The 25346-nt window shown below is 45.1% G+C and overlaps 1 protein-coding gene across 1 annotated transcript; it reads left to right on the plus strand.

Moving 5' to 3' along the window:
* The first annotated feature begins 730 nt into the window (after positions 1-730).
* On the plus strand, positions 731-24230 carry LOC143975792 (chymotrypsinogen A-like). Its single transcript, XM_077478324.1, has 7 exons — positions 731-849; positions 1530-1633; positions 4558-4637; positions 5689-5767; positions 12141-12321; positions 20551-20684; positions 24018-24230. Exons 1-7 carry the CDS (start codon positions 798-800, stop codon positions 24177-24179), a joined length of 792 nt encoding a protein of 263 aa, XP_077334450.1. The 5' UTR covers positions 731-797; the 3' UTR covers positions 24180-24230.
* Positions 24231-25346: the final 1116 nt, after the last annotated feature.

The raw sequence follows: 25346 nt of genomic DNA on the forward strand, positions 1-25346 counted from the left end.
GTCGGACCAGCACACACACATGAGCGGATTTCTCGGTAGGAACTGGGTCCGGCGGAGTTCTGGCGGAAAAATTTGAAACATGTTCCATTTCTAAAGTCTGTCAGACTTTTGCAAATCAAAAGTCCGCTGCAGCCCCACACACGATCGAATAGTCTGCCGGAATCGTTCCGTCTGACTTTTGATGTTGAAAAGTCCGGTCGTGTGTACGTGGAATTAGAGATTTAGTCAACAAATGCTGGTTTGTGCCATTTACTTCCCTTTTTTATGTTGTATGCTGGAACTTCTTGTAAATAAGGGTGAGAAGTGGAGGAGGGGAGCTCTTAATGATGGATTTTGGCCTAACTAAAAGGGAATTGGTTATGGAGTGCTTAGAAGACAAGTAAGAAGCGTTGGGGATGTCTTGGAATTCGAGACCTACCCGTGTGTGTGTTTAGAGGTGAAAGTTCTGTGTTGTAGAACCACAATATTCCATTGATTTTTGAGATGTTCCTCATCATAAATAAAATCCACTCTTTAGGCAATACGATGGAAATTACATACTCTGATACATGGAAAAATTATAGATTCCATCACTCAGCGAGAGTCTTGGTAGGTGACGTTCTCCTGTAACACCTGTTTCTTCATATCTTTTCCTCCAGCCCACGTTGGCAAGATATTTGGATTTGGCAAAGGTTTCATGATAAGGAGGGCTAAAATTGTCCTAATAACAAGCCTGGAGCTCTCCCCCGATTGGCTGACTGAGCGTATATAAGCTGAACAGACCTGACAATCGTCCTCTTACCCAAGAATATCAGAAAATGACAACACTGTGGGTCCTGTCCTGCCTGGTCCTCCTCAACAGAGCCTATGGTGAGTACACATACATGTTTGTAGTACATTGTAATATACTGTATATATATATATATATATATATATATATATATATATATGATCAATTTAGAGACAATAATAATAAGTAATTGACTTAAAGAGGGATTCCGCCCAAAAAAAAAATATTAAAAGCCAGCAGCTATAAATACGACAGCTGCTGACTTTTAATAAATGGACACTCACCTGTCCCGGGTTCCAGCGATGCCGGCAGCCGAGGCCGATCGTTCGCTCGGCTCTCGGCTGCTGTAGTCACCATTCTAGGTGAGGGAATCAGGAAGTGAAGTGAATCGGCTTCACTTCCCGGTTCCCTACTGCGCATGCGCGAGCCGCGCCGCGCAATAGGAAATCTCTGCGCTGTCACTGGGACCCGTGTGTGTCCCAGCAGACAGCGCGGCAGGGCAGGAAATGGCGTAGACTCCCGTGGGAGTCTATGCCCGGAAGTGGGTGAAAATACCTGTCTTTGACAGGTATCTCCACCCCCCTCCCCCCTGAAAGGTGTCAATTGTGACACCGGAGGGGGGGGGGGGGGTTCCGATCAGCGGAGGTTCCACTTTAGGGTGGAATCCCGCTTTAATGACCAAACAGACGTTGTGTTGTATTATATGGTAATGTGTAACAATGTATCACTGGCAGTTATAATAAGAACATGTATTTCTCAGGTTGCGGTGTTCCCGCCATAAATCCCTTCATCTCCGGCTACGCCAGGGTTGTGAACGGCGAAAACGCTGTCTCTGGTTCTTGGCCGTGGCAGGTGTCTCTTCAGGTACGATGATCGTTTCTTACCACATTTTTATCTTGTTGTTTAAATTGTTTAAACATTTCTGGGTTTTAATGTTTATTTCTAGGGTGAGCTCGGAAAGAGAGTCCCGCAGCCATACACCCCTGAAGGGAGGGGGGGGGGTTCAGCGCAGGGACGGCATGACAGGTGCAGGGACAGCCCTGCCTCCGATTTAAGTAAGCAGCCTCGGGGGCCGCTTTAAGAGTAGGGGGTCAGGCGGAGCTACGGCATGGTGGTACGCGATAGCGGCGTACCATGCTTTCACTCGGAGAGCGGAGGAGGAAGCGATTCCCACCCACCCTCCCTAGTTTTATTGAGTATGTCTGGTTGGGGGTTATAGGGGTGGGCTCCAGGCGGCACTTGGGGATTTTTGAGTTGGAAAGGGGAGGTTTTCAGGTAGAAAAGATTGTTGTACCCATCCATGGGATGGGGGTGGTTAATGTACTTTCAGGTTACAAGGGGTTAACCTGGAAGGGTTAAAAAGGGGTTGGTCACTGCGATGGTTTGGGAGACAGGGGATTCCGTCTGGAAGTCAAGAGGTCAAAAAGTGGGAAGTCATTCGCGGTGACCAGTATGTTGTTATGCCAGTACCCATGACCCGTTTAAAGGCTGGGAATGTTTACAATTGAAAGTTATTTATGGTATTTTATTAAAGTATATATTTTTGTTAATAAATTAAGGCCGGTTGGCCATTTACTCCATACCTTGTCCGTGGTTTGTTAAAGGTAGGGATCGGGTTTGGGGGGGGGGGTGCCTGTCATGGGTGGAAGGTTATGGAATACGCATTTAGGGGGGGGGGGGCTTAAGTCCTACAAATGTCATACCATCCATTGTGCTGAAACACATGCCCCTCCCCCATCCCTCAGGTCTAGGACTTCCCGTGGACAAAGCTTTAAAATTTCACTGTTTTAATTTTCAATTCTAAATGGAAAGATTTAACGTAATGCAGCCCCTTTTAGAAAAGCAAAGTGGAAGAAGGCCGAGGTAGGTGACAACCCCTTTTTTGGAAAAGAAAAGGGGAGACGGGTGGGTGAGAAGATGTGCCTCACTAAAGAACATCAAGGAGCAGGAGATGGCACTTAGAAGCACCTAGTAGCTGATCAGTAGGTGCAGTGGCGTAACTAGAACCTTCAGGGCCCCCGATGCAAGAAACCATGAAGGGCCCCCCTGAACCCCAGCCAGGGCCCGTCTGGCGGTGGAACTCCAGGGCGTGGTCACAGGTATGACCTTTGTGAGCCCTGTAGTTCCACCACTGGCATCAGTAGTTTTTTTTATTATTTTATTTTTTATTTTTAGGTGCCCCATTGGGGGACTGTCCCTAGGCAGGATGGGGTTCCCGTCCCCAGAAGAGATGAGGTCCTTTTCTCCAGGGTAGATGAAGTTACTGCCCCCAGGTGAGAAGGGGACCCTGTCCCCAGGGGAGATGGGGGTCCCTGTCCCCACGTGAGAAGGGGCCCCCTGTCCCCAGGGGGATATGGAGGAGATAAGAAATGGTGTGCAGGGGATGGGGTCCTCTCACTCACCATGACCAAGCTGCAGGCCGCGCACTCATCCATGTTGGCCTGGGCTCCATCCAGTGTGCTGGATGGGTGATCAGCATATGTAGAGGGGGCTGCATAGGCCCCCTGCAGCACAGGGCCCAGTTGCGGTCGCGACTGCTGCACCCCCTATAGTTATGCCCCTGAGTAGGTGACTGGAGAAGGTACGTGTAGATGCCAGTCAAACATCAGAGGGGGAGGGTATGTGAAGAGGCCCCCCCCCTTCCATCCCCAAGGGCAGAACCTCTCTAAAATGTTCCAATAAGATAAATAGATGTTCCAATAATATTCCAATAAAAGAAAAGTCTACAGTCTTGCTGGCATGGATAAATAATAACAATAGGAGGGCTGGAGGTGCTGCTTTAGGTTTCTTCCAGTGTTAGCAGCACGCCTGACCGCCTGGACAACTAGTCATGTGATCTGAAGCTGAAGGGAACGTCAAAGTCCGGAATAGATGGTCCTCTTCTCCAGGAGAAGCCGAAATAAGCGGGATTATAGGGAAAATTGAGAAGTGTTTTTTTTCCAGGAAAGATAAATACTTAGCCCTTGTACACTCGGTCGGACATTCCGATGGACAATGTCCGATAGGACCGCGTTGTTGGATAATCCGACCGTGTGTGTGGTCTCCATCGGACTGTTTCCGTCGGAATATCCGACAGACCAAGTTTTCCAGCTGGACTATAACATTTTTTCCGACAACATTATCCGATCGGACTTTGTCCGATCATGTGTAGAGAATTCTGATCGGACAAAGTGCCACGCATGCTCAGATCAAGTTCCTACACCAAAGCTATTGGTTACTAGCCTGAACGTAGTCCCGTCCTAACGAAACTACGTCATCACGTTCTGAAAGATCGGATTTTCTGACAACTTTGTCCGACCCGTGTGTATGCAACAGTTTCGGACAAAATCCAACGGACAAAATCCAACGGATTTGGTTGTCGGAATGTCTGACCCGTGTGTACAAGGGGCTTAGACTCTTCTATCACACACGATTGACCTCTTCTAGGAAGACTGATAAAATCTGATACCGGGTCACATTCAGGAACTTCTAAACAAATGCATTTAATGATGAATTAATAAGTAGAGCACAACATTAATTCGAGTATTTTATATCTGCCTGGAGGTCAGCGTTAAAAATACAATGCGGTGATATTATAGATCTGCCTGTCATCTTACGTCTAGCTTTGTCCTTTAATGAATATTGGGAGTTTTAGGCAACTTTGTAAAGCTTCCTGCCCACTAAGCTTAGGAGGTCCGCCTCTGTGACCATAGCTATGCTCAATTTTCCAATGTGGGGGTAAGAATCTTCATGGGGTAGGTGAAATGTTCTGTATATAAAGCAATGGCCTTATGACTCTTCTTCTATAGGATAGCACTGGATTCCACTACTGTGGCGGCTCCATCATCAACAGTCTCTGGGTTGTCACCGCCGCCCACTGCGGAGTCACGTGAGTCTTACAGGATAATATTCTACTACAAAGTCATTTATCCAACTTTCCATCCAGAGCCTCTGGTTTATAGACCGGATACATCCTAAATATAGAACCATTTATCCAACTGTCCATCCAGAGCCTCTGGTTTATAGACTGGATACATCCTAAATATAGAAAATGTATCCAACTGTCCATCCAGAGCCTCTGGTTTATAGACCGGATACATCCTAAATATAAAGCCATTTATCCAAATGTACACCCAGAGCCTCTGGTTTATAGACCAGACACATCCTAGATATAGAACCATTTATCCAACTGTCCATCCAGAGCCTCTGGTTTATAGACCGGATACATCCTAAATATAAAGACATTTATCCAACTGTCCATCCAAAGCCTCTGGTTTATAGACTGGATACCTCCTAAATATAGAGCCATTTATCCAACTGTCCATCCAGAGCCTCTGGTTTTTAGACCTGATCCATCCTAATTATAGAGCCATTTATCCAGCTGTCCATCCAGAGCCTCTGGTTTATAGACTGGATTCATCCTAAATATAGAACCATTTATCCAACTGTCCACCCAGAGCCTCTGGTTTATAGACCGGATACATCCTAAATATAGAACCATTCAACTGTCCACCCAGAGCCTCTGATTTATAGACCAGATACATCCTAAATATAGAAACATTTATGCAACTGTCCATCCAGAGCCTCTGGTTTATAGACTGGATACATCTAAATATAGAGCCATTTATCCAACTGTCCATCCAGAACCTCTGGTTTACAGACCGGAAACTATATAGATGCTTTTATACAATTGACACTATCTGTTAACTCTCTTTATTTCCAGATGGTGAAGGTAGGATTTGTAGAAAGTAGAGTGATGTATATAGCATGGGTAGAATAGTCTTGTACCCTTTACTAAATTATTATGAAGAAGTGACCTTTCACTGCCAGATATGTAAAATTTCCCCATGTATGGAGAGAATAAGGTTGAGATGGAAAACCATCGTCATCATGACACCCAACCATTTACCAATGACCTGCCATATTCGTCTTTCATCTAGAACGTCCCACCGTGTGGTCCTGGGTGAATTCGACCAGTCCTCCAATGCTGAGCCCATCCAAGTCAAGTCCATCAGCAGAGTAAGTTTCCATTAATGAATCATTAGTAAGACCGCACCTGGAATATGCAGTTCAGTTTTGGGCTCCAGTTCTCAAAAAGGATATCGGGGAACTGGAGAAAGTGCAGAGAAGGGCAACCAAACTGATAAGAGGCATGGAGGAGCTCAGCTATGAGGAGAGATTACAGGAACTGAATGTATTCTCTCTGGAGAAGAGGAGATTAAGGGGGATATGATCAACATGTACAAATATATAAGGGGGGATATGATCTCCATGTACAAATATATAAGGGGGATATGATCTCCATGTACAAATATATAAGGGGGATATGATCACCATGTATAAATACATAAGGGGGGATATGATATCCATGTACAAATATATAAGGGGGATATGATCTCCATGTACAAATATATAAGGGGGATATGATCACCATGTATAAATACATAAGGGGGGATATGATATCCATGTACAAATATATAAGGGGGGATATGATCTCCATGTACAAATATATAAGGGGGATATGATCACCATGTATAAATACATAAGGGGGGATATGATATCCATGTACAAATATATAAGGGGGATATGATCTCCATGTACAAATATATAAGGGGGATATGATCACCATGTATAAATACATAAGGGGGGATATGATATCCATGTACAAATATATAAGGGGGATATGATCTCCATGTATAAATGCATAAGTGGGGGGGGGGGGAGAGATATGATCTCCATGTATAAATTCATAAGGGGGGGATATGATCTCCATGTATAAATACATAAGGGGGGGATATGATCTCCATGTATAAATAAATTGGGGGATATGATCTCCATGTATAAATACATAAGGGGGGGGTATGATCTCCATGTATAAATACATAAGGGGGGGATATGATCTCCATGTATAAATTCATAAGGGGGGTGGATATGATATCCATGTATAAATAAATTGGGGGGATATGATCTCCATGTATAAATAAACTGGGGGGGATATGATCTGCATGTATAAATAAATTGGGGGGATATGATCACCATGTATAAATAAATTGGGGGGATATGATCTCCATGTATAAATATATAAGGGGGGATATGATCACCTTGTATAAATAAATTGGGGGGATATGATCTCCATGTACAAATACAGTGGTGTGAAAAAGTGTTTGCCCCCTTCCTCATTTCCTGTTCCTTTGCATGTTTGTCACACTTAAGTGTTTCGGAACATCAAACCAATTTAAACAATAGTCAAGGACAACACAAGTAAACACAAAATGCAATTTGTAAATGAAGGTGTTTATTATTAAAGGTGAAAAAAAATCCAAACCATCATGGCCCTGTGTGAAAAAGTGATTGCCCCCTAAACCTAATAACTGGTTGGGCCACCCTTAGCAGCAACAACTGCAACCAAGCGTTTGCGATAACGTGCAATGAGGCTTTTACAGCGTCCTGGAGGAATTTTGGCCCACTCATCTTTGCAGAATTGTCCTAATTCAGTTACATTAGAGGGTTTTCGAGCATGAACGGCCTTTTTAAGGTCATACCACAACATCTCAATAGGATTCAGGTCAGGACTTTGGCTAGGCCACTGCAAAGTCTTCATTTTGTTTTTCTTCAGCCATTCGGTGGTGGACTTGCTGGTGTGTTTAGGATCATTGTCCTGCTGCAGAACCCAAGTTCCTTTCAGCTTGAGTACACGAACAGATGGTCGGACATTCTCCTTCAGGATCTCTTGGTAGACAGCAGAATTCATAGTTCCTTTTATCACGGCAAGTCTTCCAGGTCCTGAAGCAGCAAAACAGCCCCAGACCATCACACTACCACCACCATATTTTACTGTTGGTATAATGTTCTTTTTCTGAAATGCAGTGTTCCTTCTACGCCAGATATACTTGGACACACACCTTCCAAAGAGTTCCACTTTTGTCTCATCGGTCCACAGAATGTTGTCCCAAAAGTCTTGGGGATCATCAAGATGTGTTGTGGAGAAATTGAGACGAGCTTTGATGTTCTTTTTGCTCAGCAGTGGTTTTCTCCTTGGAACTCTGCCATGCAGGCCATTTTTGCCCAGTCTTTTCCTGATGGTGGAGGCATGAACGCTGACCTTAACTGAGGCAAGTGAGGCCTGCAGTTCCTTGGACGTTGTTGTGGGGTCTTTTGTGACCTCTTGGATGAGTCGTCGCTGCGCTCTTGGGGTAATTTTGGGCGGCCGGCCACTCCTGGGAAGGTTCACCACTGTTCCATGTCTTCGCCATTTGTGGATAATGGCTCTCACTGTGGTTCGCTGGATTCCCAAAGCTTTGGAAATGGCTTTATAACCCTTTCCAGACTGATAGATCTCAATTACTTTCTTTCTCAATTGTTCCTGAATTTCTTTGGGTCTCGGCATGATGTGTAGCTTTTAAGGATCTTCTGGTGGACCTTACTGTGTCAAGCAGCTCCTATTTAAGTGATGCCTTGATTGTGAACAGGTGTGGCAATAATCAGGCCTGGGTGTGGCTAGAGAAATTGAACTCAGGTGTGGACAACCACAGTTATAGTATGTTTTAACAAGGGGGGCAACCACTTTTTCACACAGGGCCATGATGGTTTGGATTTTTTTTCACCTTTAAATAATAAACACCTTCATTTACAAATTGCATTTTGTGTTTACTTGTGTTGTCCTTGACTATTGTTTAAATTGGTTTGATGTTCCGAAACACTTAAGTGTGACAAACATGCAAAGGAACAGGAAATGAGGAAGGGGGCAAACACTTTTTCACACCACTGTATATAAGGGGGATATGATCTCCATGTATAAATATATAAGGGGGATATTATCTCCATGTATAAATACATAAGGGGGGATATGATCTCCATGTATAAATACATAAGGAGGGATATGATCTCCATGTATAAATACATAAGGGGGGATATGATCTCCATGTATAAATACATAAGGGGGGGATATGATCTCCATGTATAAGTACATAAGGGGGATATGATCTCCATGTATAAATACATAAGGGGGGGGGGATATGATCTCCATGTATAAATACATAAGGGGGATATGATCTCCATGTATAAATACATAAGGGGGGGGGGGATATGATCTCCATGTATAAATACATAAGGGGGGGATATGATCTCCATGTATAAATACATAAGGAGTGATATGATCTACATGTATAAATACATAAGGGGGGATATGATCTCCATGTATAAATACATAAGGGGGGGATATGATCTCCATGTATAAATACATAAGGGGGGATATGATCTCCATGTATAAATACATAAGGGGGATATGATCTCCATGTATAAATACATAAGGGGGGGATATGATCTCCATGTATAAGTACATAAGGGGGGATATGATCTCCATGTATAAATAAATTGGGGGGTATATGATCTCCATGTATAAATAAACTGGGGGGGATATGATCTGCATGTATAAATAAATTGGGGGGATATGATCTCCATGTATAAATAAATTGGGGGGATATGATCTCCATATATAAATAAATTGGGGGGATATGATCTCCATGTATAAATAAATTGGGGGGATATGATCTCCATGTATAAATAAATTGGGGGGATATGATCTCCATGTATAAATAAATTGGGGGGATATGATCTCCATATATAAATAAATTGGGGGGATATGATCTCCATGTATAAATAAATTGGGGGGATATGATCTCCATGTATAAATAAATTGGGGGGATATGATCTCCATGTATAAATAAATTGGGGGGATATGATCACCATGTATAAATAAATTGGGGGGATATGATCTCCATGTATAAATAAATTGGGGGGATATGATCTCCATGTATAAATCCTCTGATTTACCAGAGGAGGGGTCATCTAGGCACTAGGAGCGCGTTCCATGACTGCACATGGTCTTATAAATGGGGCTTTGTTTGCTCCCCCATCCTAAAGCAAGAGAGCTTCTAGCTCTGATCTCCGGCCTTCTCTTCAGTCTTGCACGGTTGTAGCGGCTCCTCTCCTGGACAGACATCACTTACTCTGAGCTCACTGCACACTGTGAGCTCTTCACAATGTGCATTAGAAGGTATAACAAGTGTGATAAAACCAACCTCATTTCCTGGCCGGAGGAGGTCCACCATCATTATCATCATCTAGCCTCAGGGTGGGCCGCCTTGGATCTCCAGCTGTGGTGAATACAACTACCATAGCGCCTCAGCCTCTGGTGATCATGGTTGTAGTGTAATGTTAAATATATATATATAAAGTAAGCACACAACATAGCAAAAAGGTTTTAGCAATAAAATTGCATTAGATATATAGATATAATGATACAAATATCCAAGTATGACACGTCACATCAAGCATAATACAGCGTAGGTATTCGCTCTGCAGTTAAATCCAACCAATAAAAAAAATCCATGTTACTCTATGTAGGTAGGTACAATGAGCACCACCTAAATCATATAGCAGCTGATGTTTAGAAATACATACAGGCCTTCAGTGCCCAGATTAGGGTAATGGAAAGGATAGCTGATCCAGACCCTGGTAAAATAAGCGAGAGGAAGAGGCGGAAGAACCCAACATTTCGGGGGGTGTCAGTACCCCCTTCCTCAAAAAAGTAGGAGGTCATTAACCACTTGCTTACTGGGCACTTAAACCCCCCTCCTGCCCAGACCAATTTTCAGCTTTCAGCGATGATGCACTTTGAATGACAATTACGCGGTCATACAACACTGTACACAAATGACATTTTTATCATTTTTTTCCCCACAAATAGAGCTTTCTTTTGGTGGTATTTAATTACAGCTCGGAGTTTTATTTTTTGCTAAACAAACAAAAAAAGATGCAAAATAAAAAAATAAATAAAAATCATGTTTAATAGTTTGTTATAAAATTGTGCAAACAGGTCATTTTTCTCCTTCATTGAAATGCGCTGATGAGGCGGCACTGGTGGGCACTGATAGGCTGCACTGGTGGGCACTGATAGGCACAGATAAGGTGGCATTAATAGGCACAGATAAGGTGGCACCGATAGGCACAGATAAGGCAGTACTGATGGGCACAGACAAGGCGGCACTGATGGGCAAAGAGGGGCACAGATAAGATGGCACTTATAGGTGGCACGGATGGGTGTCACTAAGGGGCACTGATAGGTACCACTGATAGATGGGACTGATGGGCACTGATAGGTGGCTCTGATAGGTGGCACTGCTGGGCACTGATGGGTGGCACGGATGGGTGGCACTAAGGGGCACTGATAGGTACCACTGATAGATGGGACTGATGGGCACTGATAGGTGGCTCTGATAGGTGGCACTGCTGGGCACTGATGGGCGGCACTGATGGGCACTGGTAGATGACACTGATGGGCACGGATATGTGGCAATGGGGTGCAGCACTGTTGTTGAGGCAGATTTTGGGCACTGATAAGTGGCACTGTGGGCACTGATGGGTGGCACTATGGGCACTTATGGGTGGCACTTATGGGGGGGCACTTTTTTATTAGTTAGGTGGCACTGGCAGGAGGCAGGTGGGCACTGATAAGCTGGCCGCCAGTGATCGGCTTTTTTTTTCTCTCCTCGCGCTATCAGCGTGAGGAGGAAAAATAGCCGATTACCGGCTCTGCTGTGTCAGGTGATCAGCTGTCATTGGCTGACAGCTGATCACGTGGTAAGGGGTCGGGATCGACCCCTTGCTCGGATCAGTGATCAGGCGAGTCTCATAGACTCGCTGATCACAGAGCGCGCCGTGCGCCCCTCGTGCCCCTCAGGGGGGCGCGCAGGCCGCTTGTGCATGGGACGACGTCAATAGACATAGTCCCGGCAAAGGAGGTCCGCGCTGTAGCCGTCATTAGGCTATAGCGCGGATCCCTAGTGGTTAAGAAATTAGGTTCTTACAACCCTGAAATGTTGAATTTTTTTCCCCTTCTCTCTTTTCTCCAGGGTCTGGCTCAAACTCAGGGGCGGACTGACAACCCACGGGGTCCCCTGGGCAATAGGAGATTATGGGGCCCCCAGGCAATCAGAGATTATGGGGCCACACAGTATACACACATACAGTATACAATCACACAGTATACACAGACATGTACACACAGTATACACAGACATGTTTCTATTGGCTGAGAAGGTACTGGAGAGGTGGGGCAGCTATAATCTCGGGATTTTTAGACGTCGGTAAGGGACATTTCAGAGACAGATGTAAAAAAAAAAAACACAGCTTTTTACATACTATCCCTGGTTTTACTGAGGCTGGCAACCCTGATGGGGCCCCCTAGTGGCCCGGGGGCCCTCGGGCAGTGCCCGAGTGGTCGAATGGTCAGTCCGCCCCTGGGCAAACTACAAACTGAGAAGTTCAGTAGTAGACTCTGACGTATCAAAAATCTATGAAAAACGTGAATCCTTATTATAACTTTTCTCAGTTCTTCAGACACCCGCAGTACAACGCCCAGACCAAGGTCAACGACATCGCCCTGATCAAGCTTTCCAGCCCCGCCACCCTCGATGACCGCGTGTCCCCCGTGTGTCTCGCTGCTTCCTCTGAAGTCTTCAATGGAGGAGAAAGATGCCTCACCACCGGATGGGGATACACCGATGCCGCCAGTAAGAAGATTAGATGTTCTTCAAACATACAAAGTATTAATCAGTTAAAGCCTTGGGCATATAAAGTATGTTCTAATAATCGTCATGTAAGATTGTAGGGCATACCTCATATGTCGCGGTCCTCTTCTCCTGTTGTGGTCATCCTGAAGCTTTAGTTGGTGAGACTCAACAAATATTTTAGGATCGGGGTCATGCTTTCTGCACCGGGGTAGCTTAGGCAGTGGCTCCTATGTAAGGGATGCCTGCAAATTGTTACAAGCCTCAATGGTGAAATTATATTTAGGGCTCATGCACACTGCAGCTCAAAGAAGCGGCTCCTACGGGCTTGTGAGCTTTTTTTGAGCTCTAAAATGGCGGACGGTCATTGGTTGAGCTCTTTCTGAGTTTCCATGCTGTATCCCGGCACAGGTTTTTAAAAAAACCAAGGGACAGCATTTCTAGATCGGATCCATTTCAAAAAATGCTACTATGCTAAGATAAATGGTACCCGGGCTTCATAAAGAAGATTGAAGGATCGACAACGAGGTTTTGCCTGCAATGCAACCTTCGGGTGCTGGTGCCTCCTGGACACCACAGCGTTAAAGAGGAAGTAAAGGCAAAAAAAATAAAAAACACACCCTGTAAGGCAAAGGCATAATGAGCTAGTATGCATAGCATACTAGCTCATTATGAATAACTTACCTGAGAACAAAGCCCCCGAAGCGGTCCTCCGTCTTCCTCTTCGCCGCTGCCATGTATCCCGGAGTGACCTCCGGGTCTCGCTGCTCCGGCGCACGGGAGCCGACACTCGTGGCATATCGCCACGATCTGCGGCTTGCCCAGTGCGCCTGCGCGCCGCTGTCTACGGCACATGCGCCGTAGACAGCGGTGGCTGTCTTCGGGTAAATATCTCCTAAACCGTATAGGTTTAGGAGATATTTCTTGGACCTACAGGTACGCCTTAATCTAGGCTTACCTGTAGGTCAAAGTGGTTTGTAAGGGTTTACAACCACTTTAAGGCATTCCTGCAGGGGGCTGTACGGGTCCAAGGGAGTGTACCCTCATGCTAAAAGGGTACCCAGTCCTTGAAGGTCCGTGTGACAGAACCCACCGCCATTAAGGCATTCCTGCGAGGTGCTGTAAAGGTCCAAGGGAGTGGACCCTCATGCTAAAAGGGTACCCAGTCCTTGAAGGTCCATGTGACAGAACCCACCACCATTAAGGCATTCCTGTGAGGTGCTGTACAGGTCCAAGGGAGTGGACCCTCATGCTAAAAGGGTACCCAGTCCTTGAAGGTCCGTGTGACAGAACCCACCGCCATTAAGGCATTCCTGCAAGGTGCTGTACAGGTCCAAGGGAGTGGACCCTCATGCTAAAAGGGTACCCCGTCCTTGAAGGTCCGTGTGACAGAACCCAGCGCCCTTAAGGCATTCCTGCAAGGTGCTGTACAGGTCCAAGGCAGTGGACCCTCATGCTAAAAGGGTATCCAGTCCTTGAAGGTCCGTGTGACAGAACCCACCGCCATAAAGGCATTCCTGCAAGGTGCTGTACAGGTCCAAGGGAGTGGACCCTCATGCTAAAAGGGTACCCAGTCCTTGAAGGTCCATGTGACAGAACCCACCATGATGGGCGAAGGTTGGACTTCTGGCTTAGACTATTGTCCTGCGGTGGGAGTTGTAAGTGGCCCTGTGAAAAACCAGGGTCTAATTATTATTTATTCCCCTGCAACAGTTGTATCTAGGCTGACATGTTTTTTTTTTTGTTAAATAAACGTTTTCCTCGCTATGCTTGCTTTGTCCACTAAAGGCCATGGGTTTGCTGCTCTATGTTTCTCTTCCCAGAGCTGCACAAGCCAAAGGAAGCTTTTGAAAAGCTTGCAATGCTTTTTTAATTTTTTTGCCCACTAGAGGGCATAGGTGTGCTGCTCTGTGTGTTCTGCTCCACGGGGGGGGGCAACCATGGGCTCGTGCATGTGGCCCTGACGGTCGAGGGAAGCTTTTGTAAAGGCTAAAAGCACAGTTAGTTGCTGGCCGGCGGAGGGGACACAGAGCAGTCTGAGGGGACACAGAGCTTATGTTCAAAGAAGCTCAATAAAAACGTGCAAGAGCCCAAAAAAAAAAAAATACAAGTTCCTTCAAGCTGAAATAAAAGCTCAAATGCCCGTAAAATGCCCGTAAAATGCCCGTAAAAGCAGCTTTTTTTTTTTGAGTTGCAGTGTACATAAGCCCTTATAGTTATAATGCCAAATATGATTTAAAATGTAATATTGTTTCTATTAAAGTCTAATTTTCTTCCTATTTAACCACTTCAATAAAGGACATCCCCCCTTCCTGCCCAAGCCAATTTTCAGTTTGTGAATGACAATTGCGCGGTCACGCGACGCTGTACACAAATTTTTTTCCCCACAAATAGAGATTTCTTATTTGATCAGCTCTGCGGTTTTTATTTTTTGCGCAATAAACAAAAGAATAGCAACAAGTTTGAAAAAAAAAAAAAACACAATATTTTTTACTTTTTGCTATAATAAATATCCCAATTAAAAAAAAAAAAATCGTTTTTTTCCCTCAGTTTAGGCCGACACGTATTCTTCTACATATTTTTGGTAAAAATAAATCGCAATAAGCGATTATTGATTGGTTTGCGCAAAAGATATAGCGTCTACAAAATAGGAGATAGTTTTACGGCATTTTTTTTTTTTTACTAGTAATGGCGGCGATCTCCGATTTTTATTGTGACTGCGACATTGCGGCGGACACATCGGATACTTTTGACACCATTTTGGGACTGTTCACATTTATACAGCAATCAGTGCTATACAAATGCATTAATTATTGTAAAAATGTTAACACTAATGGGGGGGGCGATCAAAGGCTTAACTGTGTTACCTAGGGAGTGATTCTAACTGTAGGGGGAGGAGACTCACAAAGGGAGGAGACCGATCGGTGTTCCTCTGTACTGGGAACACATGATCAGTCTCCTCTCACCTGACAGGACGTAGATCTGGGTCTTTACACACCCAGATCCACGGTCCTGCTCGGTTAATGGGCAATTGAGGGTGCCCGGCTGGCATCTCGGCCGCCGGGCGCACGCATCGGCTCCCGAGTGACACCGCGAGCCACCGGCGGCGTGCTCGCCCCCCCCAGATCCCTCCTGCGGACGTCATATGACTATGGGCGGGATGCGAAGTGGTTAAAAATAACAAACACGTCATACGTTACCTGCTCTGTGCAGTGCATTTTCACAGAGCAGCCCAGATCCTCCTCTTCTTGGGTCCCTCACAGGCGCTCCTGGTCCCTCCCTCCTGCCGAGTGCCCCCCCCCCCCCTCCACAGCAAACAGCTTGCTGTGAGGGCACCCAAGCCGAGCCGTTGCTCTGTGCAGCCATTTAGACACAGAACCGCGGTTTGGCCCTGCCCCATCTCTCTGCTCATTGGCTCACTGGCCTTGATTGACAGCAGTGTGAGCCAAGGGCGCTCCGCTGCTGTCTCAGCCTATGAGGAGGGAGAGTCCCGGGGCAGGCGAGACTCTTGTGCAACATCGGTGGATCGAGATAGACTCAGGTAAGTATTAGGGGCTGAGGGGGGCTGAGGGGGGCTACTGTACACAGAAGGTTTTTTATCTTAATGCATAGAATGCATTAAGTTAAAAAAAAAAATATCTGACTTTAGAGCCACTTTAATTGGTAAAGTAGAGGGGAGAGAAGCGCCAAGCCCACCCTTGGTGCAATTCAGTTTTAATGATCAGAAAGTGTGAGGCCGGTGAAGGCTCTGTGCAGTGCCGCGTGGGTCTCACAGGCCTTCTTTGAACATTTCAGCCTCGCACTCCCCTTGGAATACAGTCACCTGTTTCATACACTTCCAGGAAACTTGTTTTGACCCAACATCCTGGGCATCTATATGGGCATCTATATGGGCAGTTCCACATAACATTTTATGGACAATACTCTTTTTTTGGGGAATTTTTGTATTTTAGGCATTCACAGTAAAGGGTAGAGCTGAGAACATTGTTTGTCTTCCGTCTCCAAGTGAATTTTTAGGCAAAACATTTTTTGTTGATGTTTTCCTCGTTACCTCTTACTGAAGAATCATTTGTAAAGTAAGGACAATCCCTTCTTAGATAGTTGTGTTCCTCTTAAACAATTCTGCTCTCTTCATGTTCCAGTGACCACCTTAACATTTTGGATTTCCCATCACTTCCTGTCCCAATGAGCACCAAGACCAAAACAGACAATTAATCCCCCCCCCCCCCCCCATCCCCCCAGAGAACACACAGACAGCAATTGCCTTGGTGGGCCCTTGGCTTTAGTAACACTTTAATTGATTCCTTTTTTCCATTAACGTGTATTCTTAACCAAAACGTTGTTTGTGGCTTTGCCCTTCACTTCCTGTTACCTCTTACTAAAAAATGATTTTGAAGGCGACTGCTGAGGAGCAATGGGCCTAGGTCCCAATTAACGTAACACCATGGGATCAAGTCCCCCCACCACCCCTTGCCATTTACCCCATTAAATAAGACACTTACAACTATTAGGTTCAAGAGGGCAAGGTCACAGCTTTATTAAAACCCAACACATAATGTGTGAACATATTCAACCAGTGCCAGTCACAGTCCTACTGTGAGCACTTAACCAAAAGATGGAAGTAGGGGCCTGTCCTTACCATAAGTGCTGGACAGACAGTCTACTTCCAATTTTCCATTAAGGGCATAACCCATTGCAGCAAATTTTAACTGCTGACAAGGTCAAGAAAACCAAAGCTGTGGGAGGGTGGGGCGGCTCTTCCAAACGACTCTTTCGAAAGACCCAGAATTCCCTGGGGGCACACATTCCCTGAGCTCAGGCCCATCCCATCCCAAGTGGGCAGCACAGTGGTGTAGTGGTTAGCACTTTCACCTAGCTCCGGGTGCTCTGGTTTCCTCCCACACTCCAAAGACATGCTGGTAGGTTAATTAGTCCTTGTCTAAAACAAAAAAAAAATTGGCCTTAATATGTGTATGTGTAGGTCAATGTTGTATGTGTTTATAAGCGTGTCAGGACCTTACATGGTAAAGGACCACGCAAAGCCACAGATAGACTCTGGTGGCAAGAAATCACCCTGAAGCAATTCAGTTTGCATAGGAAGCGCTATACAAGTCACTCACTCAAGTGTCCCAACCAATCGTTCCCCTTGTCATGCACCCAGGCGTGCCCCCATCAGTCAAGGCTCTCTTTCCCTAGGGGGCTCAAGAGGCCTTCATTCACACTGGGGTGGGGCAGGCAGTGAAGCAGTGCTATTTTTAGCGTCGCTTTACCGTCATTTAAGCGGTTTTAACCCCCTCCCCCGCTAGCGGCCGAAAAAAGGTTAAAACCACCTGGCTGGCGGTTTGGCGGCGCTGCCCCTGGAGCAGTGTATACAGCGCTCCTACAGCGCTGCAAAGATGCGGCTTGCAGGACTTTTTTGACCGCCCTGCAAGCGCAACGCTCCAGTGGGCTTTCACACTGGAGACACAGTAGAGGCGCTTTACAGGCGCTATATTTAGCGCTGTAGTGGCTGTAAGTGCCTCAGTGTGAAAGTAACTTATAATAAGGAGAATGTCCTACCTGTTCCAGTGGCAACCTTAACATTTTGGATTCCCCATCACTATCTGTCCTAGTGGACATCAAGACCAAAAGAGATGATAAATCCCCCCCCCCACCAGAGAAAACACAGACAGTAATTGCCTTAGTGGCCCCCTGTACTGGTGGGCTAATGGCAAAAGCCCTTTTTCATTTTATTAAAGTGGCTCTTCATTGACATTGGATGGTCACTCGGTGGTACAACTCATTATCATACATTTTCAATTATTTTCCCAGGTTTCCTTTTCAGCCATTGGGGTCTAATTATGAAGACTGACATACCAATAACCATTCCTTTGGCCTGCATTCCACTTTTTATCTCTCCAGATCACTAAAGTTTGACTTAGAAAGTTCCAATGAACTGTTGACATTAAGGAACTCCACTAAAAGCACTGTATTATGCTAAGATTCTTTGGTAAAATTCATTCTTATTTGAAATTTTTGAAAAATTAACAGAGAAATTGCTAAGAGACGTTTCATAAGTTGGAAAAACCATCAGACATTTCCAAGAGAATTGGAGAAAAATATCAGTTTTAGTCGGGTATTGGCAGGAATCACAATGACATGGCACAATATGGTCTTCTTTGGTTGGCTGTCAGTCTGGTATGGACAGGCATGATAATGATATGGCCATAATATGGTCTTCTTTGGTTGGCCATAATATGGACAGGCAAGATAATGATATGGCCATAATATGGTCTTCTTTGGTTGGCTTTCAGTCTGGTATGGACAGGCATCATAATGATATGGCCATACCATGGTCTTCTTTGGTTGGCCAGAATATGGTCTTCTTTGGTTGGCCATAATATGGACAGGCAAGATAATGATATGGCCATAATATGGTCTTCTTTGGTTGGCTGTCAGTCTGGTATGGACAGGCATCATAATGATATGGCCATACCCTGGTCTTCTTTGGCTGGCTGTCAGTCTGGTATGGACAGGCATGATAATGATATGGCCATAATATGGTCTTATTTGGTTGGCCATACTATGGACAGGCAAGATAATGATATGGCCATAATATGGTCTTCTTTGGTTGGCCATAATATGGATAGGCAAGATAATGACATGGCCATAATATGGTCTTCTTTGGTTGGCTGCCAGTCTGGTATGGACAGGCATCATAATGACATGGCCATAATATGGTCTTATTCGGTTGGCCATACTATGGACAGGCAAGATAATGATATGGCCATAATATGGTCTTCTTTGGTTGGCTGTCAGTCTGGTATGGACAGGCATCATAATGATATGGCCATACCATGGCCTTCTTTGGCTGACTGGCAGTCTGGTATGGACAGGGAAGATAATGATATGGCCATAATGTGGTCTTTTTTGGTTGGCCATAATATGGAAAGGCAAGATAATGACATGGCCATAATATAGTCTTCTTTGGTTGGCTGTCAGTCTGGTATGGACAGGCATCATAATGATATGGCCATATCATGGTCTTCTTTGGTTGGCCAGAATATGGTCTTCTTTGGTTGGCCATAATATGGACAGGCAAGATAATGACATGGCCATAATATGGTCTTCTTTGGTTGGCTGCCAGTCTGGTATGGACAGGCATCATAATGACATGGCCATACCATGGTCTTCTTTGGCTGGCTGTCAGTCTGGTATGGACAGGCATGATAATGATATGGCCATAATATGGTCTTATTTGGTGGGCCATACTATGGACAGGCAAGATAATGATATGGTCATAATATGGTCTTCTTTGGTTGGCTATAATATGGACAGGCAAGATAATGACATGGCCATAATATGGTCTTCTTTGGTTGGCTGTCAGTCTGGTATGGACAAGCATCATAATGATATGGCCATAATATGGTCTTCTTTGGTTGGCTGTCAGTCTGGTATGGACAGGCATCATAATGATATGGCCATACCATGGCCTTCTTTGGCTGGCTGTCAGTCTGGTATGGACAGGCATGATAATGATATGGCCATAATATGGTCTTATTTGGTGGGCCATAATATGGAAAGGCAAGATAATGACATGGCCATAATATGGTCTTCTTTGGTTGGCTGTCCATCTGGTATGGACAGGCATCATAATGATATGGCCATACCATGGTCTTCTTTGGCTGGCTGTCAGTCTGGTATGGACAGGCATGATAATGATATGGCCATAATATGGTCTTCTTTGGTTGGCCATAATATGGACAGGCAAGACAATGATATTGCCATAATATGGTCTTCTTTGGTTGACTGTCAGTCTGGTATGGACAGGCATCATAATGATATTGGCCATACCATGGTCTTCTTTGGTTGGCCATAATATGGTCTTCTTTGGTTGGCCATAATATGGTCTTCTTTGGTTGGCTGTCAGTCTGGTATGGACAGGCATCATAATGATATGGCCATACCATGGTCTTCTTTGGCTGGCTGTCGGTCTGGTATGGACAGGTATGCTAATGATATGGCCATAATGTGGTCTTCTTTGGTTGGCCATACTATGGACAGGCAAGATAATGATATGGCCATACCATGGTCTTCTTTGGCTGGCTGTCAGTCTGGTATGAACAACAATCACAACGAAAAGACCATAATATAGACTTCTACAGAGGGCTGTACATAGAGATGTCTAGAGTTTAAATATGTTAGTTGCTGTTCATCCTTTATGTTAACCCATCTTCTTACTTTCTCTCTCAGCACTAGCTAAGCCAGCTAAACTCCAGCAGGTGTCTCTTCCTCTTCTGGCCAACGCTGACTGCCAGAGATACTTTTCAACGAGAATCCAGGCCTCCATGATCTGCGCTGGTGCCTCCGGTGCCTCCTCCTGCATGGTACGATGATCTGCAGACTTTCTATTGACCAGTGTTAGCTCTCTGTAGTTATCGCATTGAACAGAGCAATAGCGTAGGGGTCCAAAAATGTTCAAAGTGGGTCGCTTTATATGAAGCAGAACAGAGTCTGTGTAGCCTAACAATCGTACATAGATTATTATACATATACAGTATCCCACAAAAGTGAGTGCACCCCTCACATTTGTGTAAATCTTTTCTTCTCTCTTCTCAAGTGACAACACTGAAGAAATGACACTTGTCTACAATGTAAAGTAGTGAGTGTACATCTTGTATAACAGTGTACATTTCCTGACCCCTCAAAATAACTCAACACACAGCCAATAATGTCTAAACCGCTGGCAACAAAAGTCAGTACACCCCCTAAGTGAAAATGTCCAAAGTGTCAATATTTTGTGTGGCCACCATTATTTTCCAGCACTGCCTTAACCCTCTTGGGCATGGAGGTCACCAGAGCTTCACAGGTCACCACTGGAGTCCTCTTCCCCTCCCCCATGATGACATCACGGAGCTGGTGGATGTTGGAGACCTTGCGCTCCTCCACCTTCCGTTTGAGGATGTCCCACAATTGCTCAATAGGGTTTAGGTCTGGAAACTAGGGATGAGCTTTGAGTTTGAGTCGAACTCATGTTCGACTCAAACATTGCCTGTTCGCCTATTCGCCGAACAGTGAACAATTTGGGGTGTTTGCCGGCAAATTCGAAAAAGCCGCGGAACACCCTGTACAAGTCTATGGGAGAAATCTAAAGTGCTAATTTTAAAGGTTAATATGCAAGTTATTGTCCTTAAAAGCATTATTAAAATCACTGCTTCAGTAAAAACTGCAGTTTTTAAAACTTTTTTTTTGCATTGGCCCATGTCCCCTGGGGCAGGAACCCGGGTCCTCAAACACATTTTAGGACAATAACTTGCATATTAGCCTTTAAAATTAGCACTTTAGATTGTGAACGTTCGAGTCCCATAGACTTTAATAGGGTTCTAAAATTCACACAAAGTTTAGGTCTGTTCGCAGGTTCTGGTGCGACCCGAACCGGGGGGGGGGGGGTGTTGGGCTCATCCTTACTGGAGACATGCTTGACCAGTCCATCACCTTTACCCTCAGCTTCTTTAGCAAGGCAGTGATGGTGTTGGAGGTGTGTTTGGGGTGGTTATCATGTTGGAATACTGCCCTGCGGTCCAGTCTCTGAAGGGAGGGGATCATGTTCTGCTTCAGTATGTCACAGTACATGTTGGCATTCATGGTCCCCTCAATGATCTGTAGCCCCCCAGTGCCGGCAGCACTCATGCAGCCCCAGACCATGACACCCCCACCACCATGCCTGACTGTAGGCAAGACACATCTGTCTTGGTATATCATAGGATTAGATATTAAATTAAACTTAATTAGTGAATACTGAATGATTTGCTCCACCATTTATGGTCCTGTGTTCTGTTTCATATAGTAAATAATCTTCTGAACATCACCGTTGTTGAAAATAACTGGCGAGGAATTCTTTTAGACCCTTTAATAGTTCATATCTGTGTTTCATGATTTGTTCCAGAGTTCAAGTTCCCTTCTGAGACCCGTTGAGTTTCTTTTGTCAAAGAATACTTTATATGGGATGGCACCAAGCTTGGCCTTGTGGTTGAGCAGTGCCATCATGGTGTAGATGACCTTACGTGGACCATAAAAAGTCCAAAAACTGGAAATGATGTCATCCATCCAGGCCATCTTAGCCCCTGTACACACGATCGGAGATTCCGACAACCAAATCCGTCGGATTTTGTCCGACGGATTTTGTCCGAAACTGTTGCATACACACGGTCGGACGAAGTTGCCGGAAAATCCGATCGTTCAGAACGTGATGACGTTATTTCGTTACGACGGGACTACGTTCAGGCTAGTAGCCAATAGCTTTGATGTAGGAATTTGATCTGAGCATGCGTGGCACTTTGACCGATCGGAATTCTCTACACATGATCGGAGTATGTCAGATCGGAGCATTTTGCCGGAAAATATTTCCGGCAAGTTGGAAAATTTGGTCCTACGGATATTCCGACAGAACCAGTCCGATGGAGACCACACACAGTCGGATTATCCGACAAAACGCTCCGATCAGAACACATTCCATCGGAATCTCCGATCGTGTTTACAAGGGCTTACAGTACATTTCCAACAATTGTATTAGTCTACATAGAGATGGAAAGGATCATAAGCCTTGTCAAAATTCTACTGCCATCCAATGGCTCCCTTCATAAAATCTCCCAAACCTCCTTTCTGCCAGAACCAATAAAATATTTCATAAATTATGGCTTTTCTTTCAAATGTATGTTAACATCTAAAGAACAACATTGGAACTGCATAGCTCTGGGTCTCATGATCCAAATACTGGTTCCATTTCTTTATATACTGAATAGAACTCTAGGTAGAAGTTATGTCCTATTGTAAGTAAATAATAATATGTCATGGCTCCATAGTTTTGGCTACATTAACCCCCATTGGCACCCAGACGTACATCCCTTGAACTGGGCATTTACGCCTCGAAAGACAGGAAGGGATTACTAACCACTTGACCAATGTGATTGGCTGTCACAATGGTCACCTGATCACGAGGCAGTCTCAGGAGCTCCCGGTTCATAACTAGAGAAGAGGAGCTTTCTACGAAGGTCCAGTCAATGTGTAAGCACGCAACAAGTGTACTTTTCAGAACAGAAACTTTAGACGTCTATGGATGCACACATGCTGCACGAGAGTGACGGGGCTGGATTAACGTAGGGGCTATTGGAGCTGCAGCTCCAGGACCCTACCTTAAAATAGGCCCAGCCACCCAAAAAGAACACACTGCTTATGAAAAGCAATGGGCCAACAGAGTTCTCCCCTGACGGGCCCTGCATTCCGCATGCACCGCCTGGGGCAGGGTGGTGGGATTGATAATGGACGCCACATCAGCAGTCCTAAGGGAGACCTGGTGCACGCCAATGCAGGGCTCTTGCAGAAATCTGGGGCTTCCATAGTGTTAGGCCTGCTTGGCTGCACTCTTTCAGCTCAGAGTGCACGCCAATGCACAGCCCTTATAGCAACCTGGCAAATCAAATGCCAGGCTTCTCTTGTTTGCATGTGCCCTTTGGAGTTTGGGCTCATGCCAACGCACGCTCTTAGAAACACAGAAGGATGCCCCCTAAAAGGACCACCAAAATCCTCAGCACCAAGCACATGATGCTCTTAATCCGGCCCTGGAGAGTGATAAAGTACACCACTCTTTGCCGTAGCGCATAAGTGTTGTGTTGTCGGCAAGTGAGAACTCTTCTGTAATTCTTCATTTTGCTCCTTTTTAGGGTGACTCTGGTGGACCACTCGTGTGCCAGAGGAACGGAGCCTGGATCCTGGCCGGCGTTGTGTCCTGGGGCAGCTCTTCCTGCTCTCCATCTTCTCCCGGAGTCTACGCCCGCGTCACCGCCCTCAGATCCTGGGTGGACCAGACTGTTGCCTCCAACTAAATACCATCCAATGTCCTTCTGATACTCAATAAAGTAACTTTTGTATCATTATATGACTTAGGATTTTCTTGAGATTCATTCACAAAATAAACAACAAAACGTATTAAACAAATGATATAAATGAGATGATAAAAAGTTTTCAAATCTTATTTTTTTTTTTTTTTTAAGTTTTATTTATCAAATTTGGCACTGACAAATATACAACATGAACAAACAAGGCCTGACAGCCCACACACAGTTTAAAACTTACACTTCTTCAGCAATTGGCTCAATGGAAAACCCCCAAGACCAGGGGCGGGGACTGACCATTGGGCAACTCGGGCACTGCCCGAGGGCCCCAGGCCACTAGGGGCCCCATCAAGGTTGCCAGCCTCAGTAAAACCAGGGACAGTATGTAAAAAGTTGTGTTTTTTTTTTTTACATCTGTCTTTGAAATGTCCCTTACCGACATCCTTTTTGTCTAAAAATCCCGACATTATAGCTGCCCCACCTCTCCAGTACCTTCATCAGCCAATAGAAACATGTCTGTGTATACTGTGTGTGTGTGTTTGTGTATACTGTGTGCCCCCATAATCTCTGATTGCCTGGGGGCCCCATAATCTCCTATTGCCCGGGGGCCCCCATGAGTTGTGAGTCCGCCCCTGCCCGAGACCTTTACCCATGGATATCATAACGAGATTACACAGACTCCCCTATACAGAGATATAATTTGATGTTGTAATTAGCACTTTAGCTCAAACATACATCCACCATGCATCATTACAATACCCTTGCTTTGTACATTGGGGAAAATAGAAACAATAAAAAGGGAGGGGGGAACCCCTTATCACACCAATGAGAAGAACAAACAAGTTGCCACCTCCCCACGTCTATTGCATGCCATGTTGTGGATGGCATATGCCGTCCCGTAGATAGCCACTACATCAGACAGCCGTGGAATCGCTGTTCACCCAGTTGCCCCACACCTTATCAAATTTTTGGTGGAATACCTCTACTTATGTAAGTAGCCTTATATAATGGGGTGGCTTTGTTGACAAGAGCCTTCCATGCTATAGTAGTCGGGAGGTGGGGGGGGGGGGGGGGGGCAGACTTTTTCCATGAGAGCCCTATGAGTTTCTTAGCAGAGTAAAGTAAAATTGTCAAAATGTGGGTCACTCTTTTTGGAGC

Source organism: Lithobates pipiens, unplaced genomic scaffold (assembly GCF_037356315.1).
Source record: "Lithobates pipiens isolate NorthernLeopardFrog02 unplaced genomic scaffold, aLitPip1_a1.2 Scaffold_13, whole genome shotgun sequence".
NCBI lineage: Eukaryota > Metazoa > Chordata > Amphibia > Anura > Ranidae > Lithobates > Lithobates pipiens.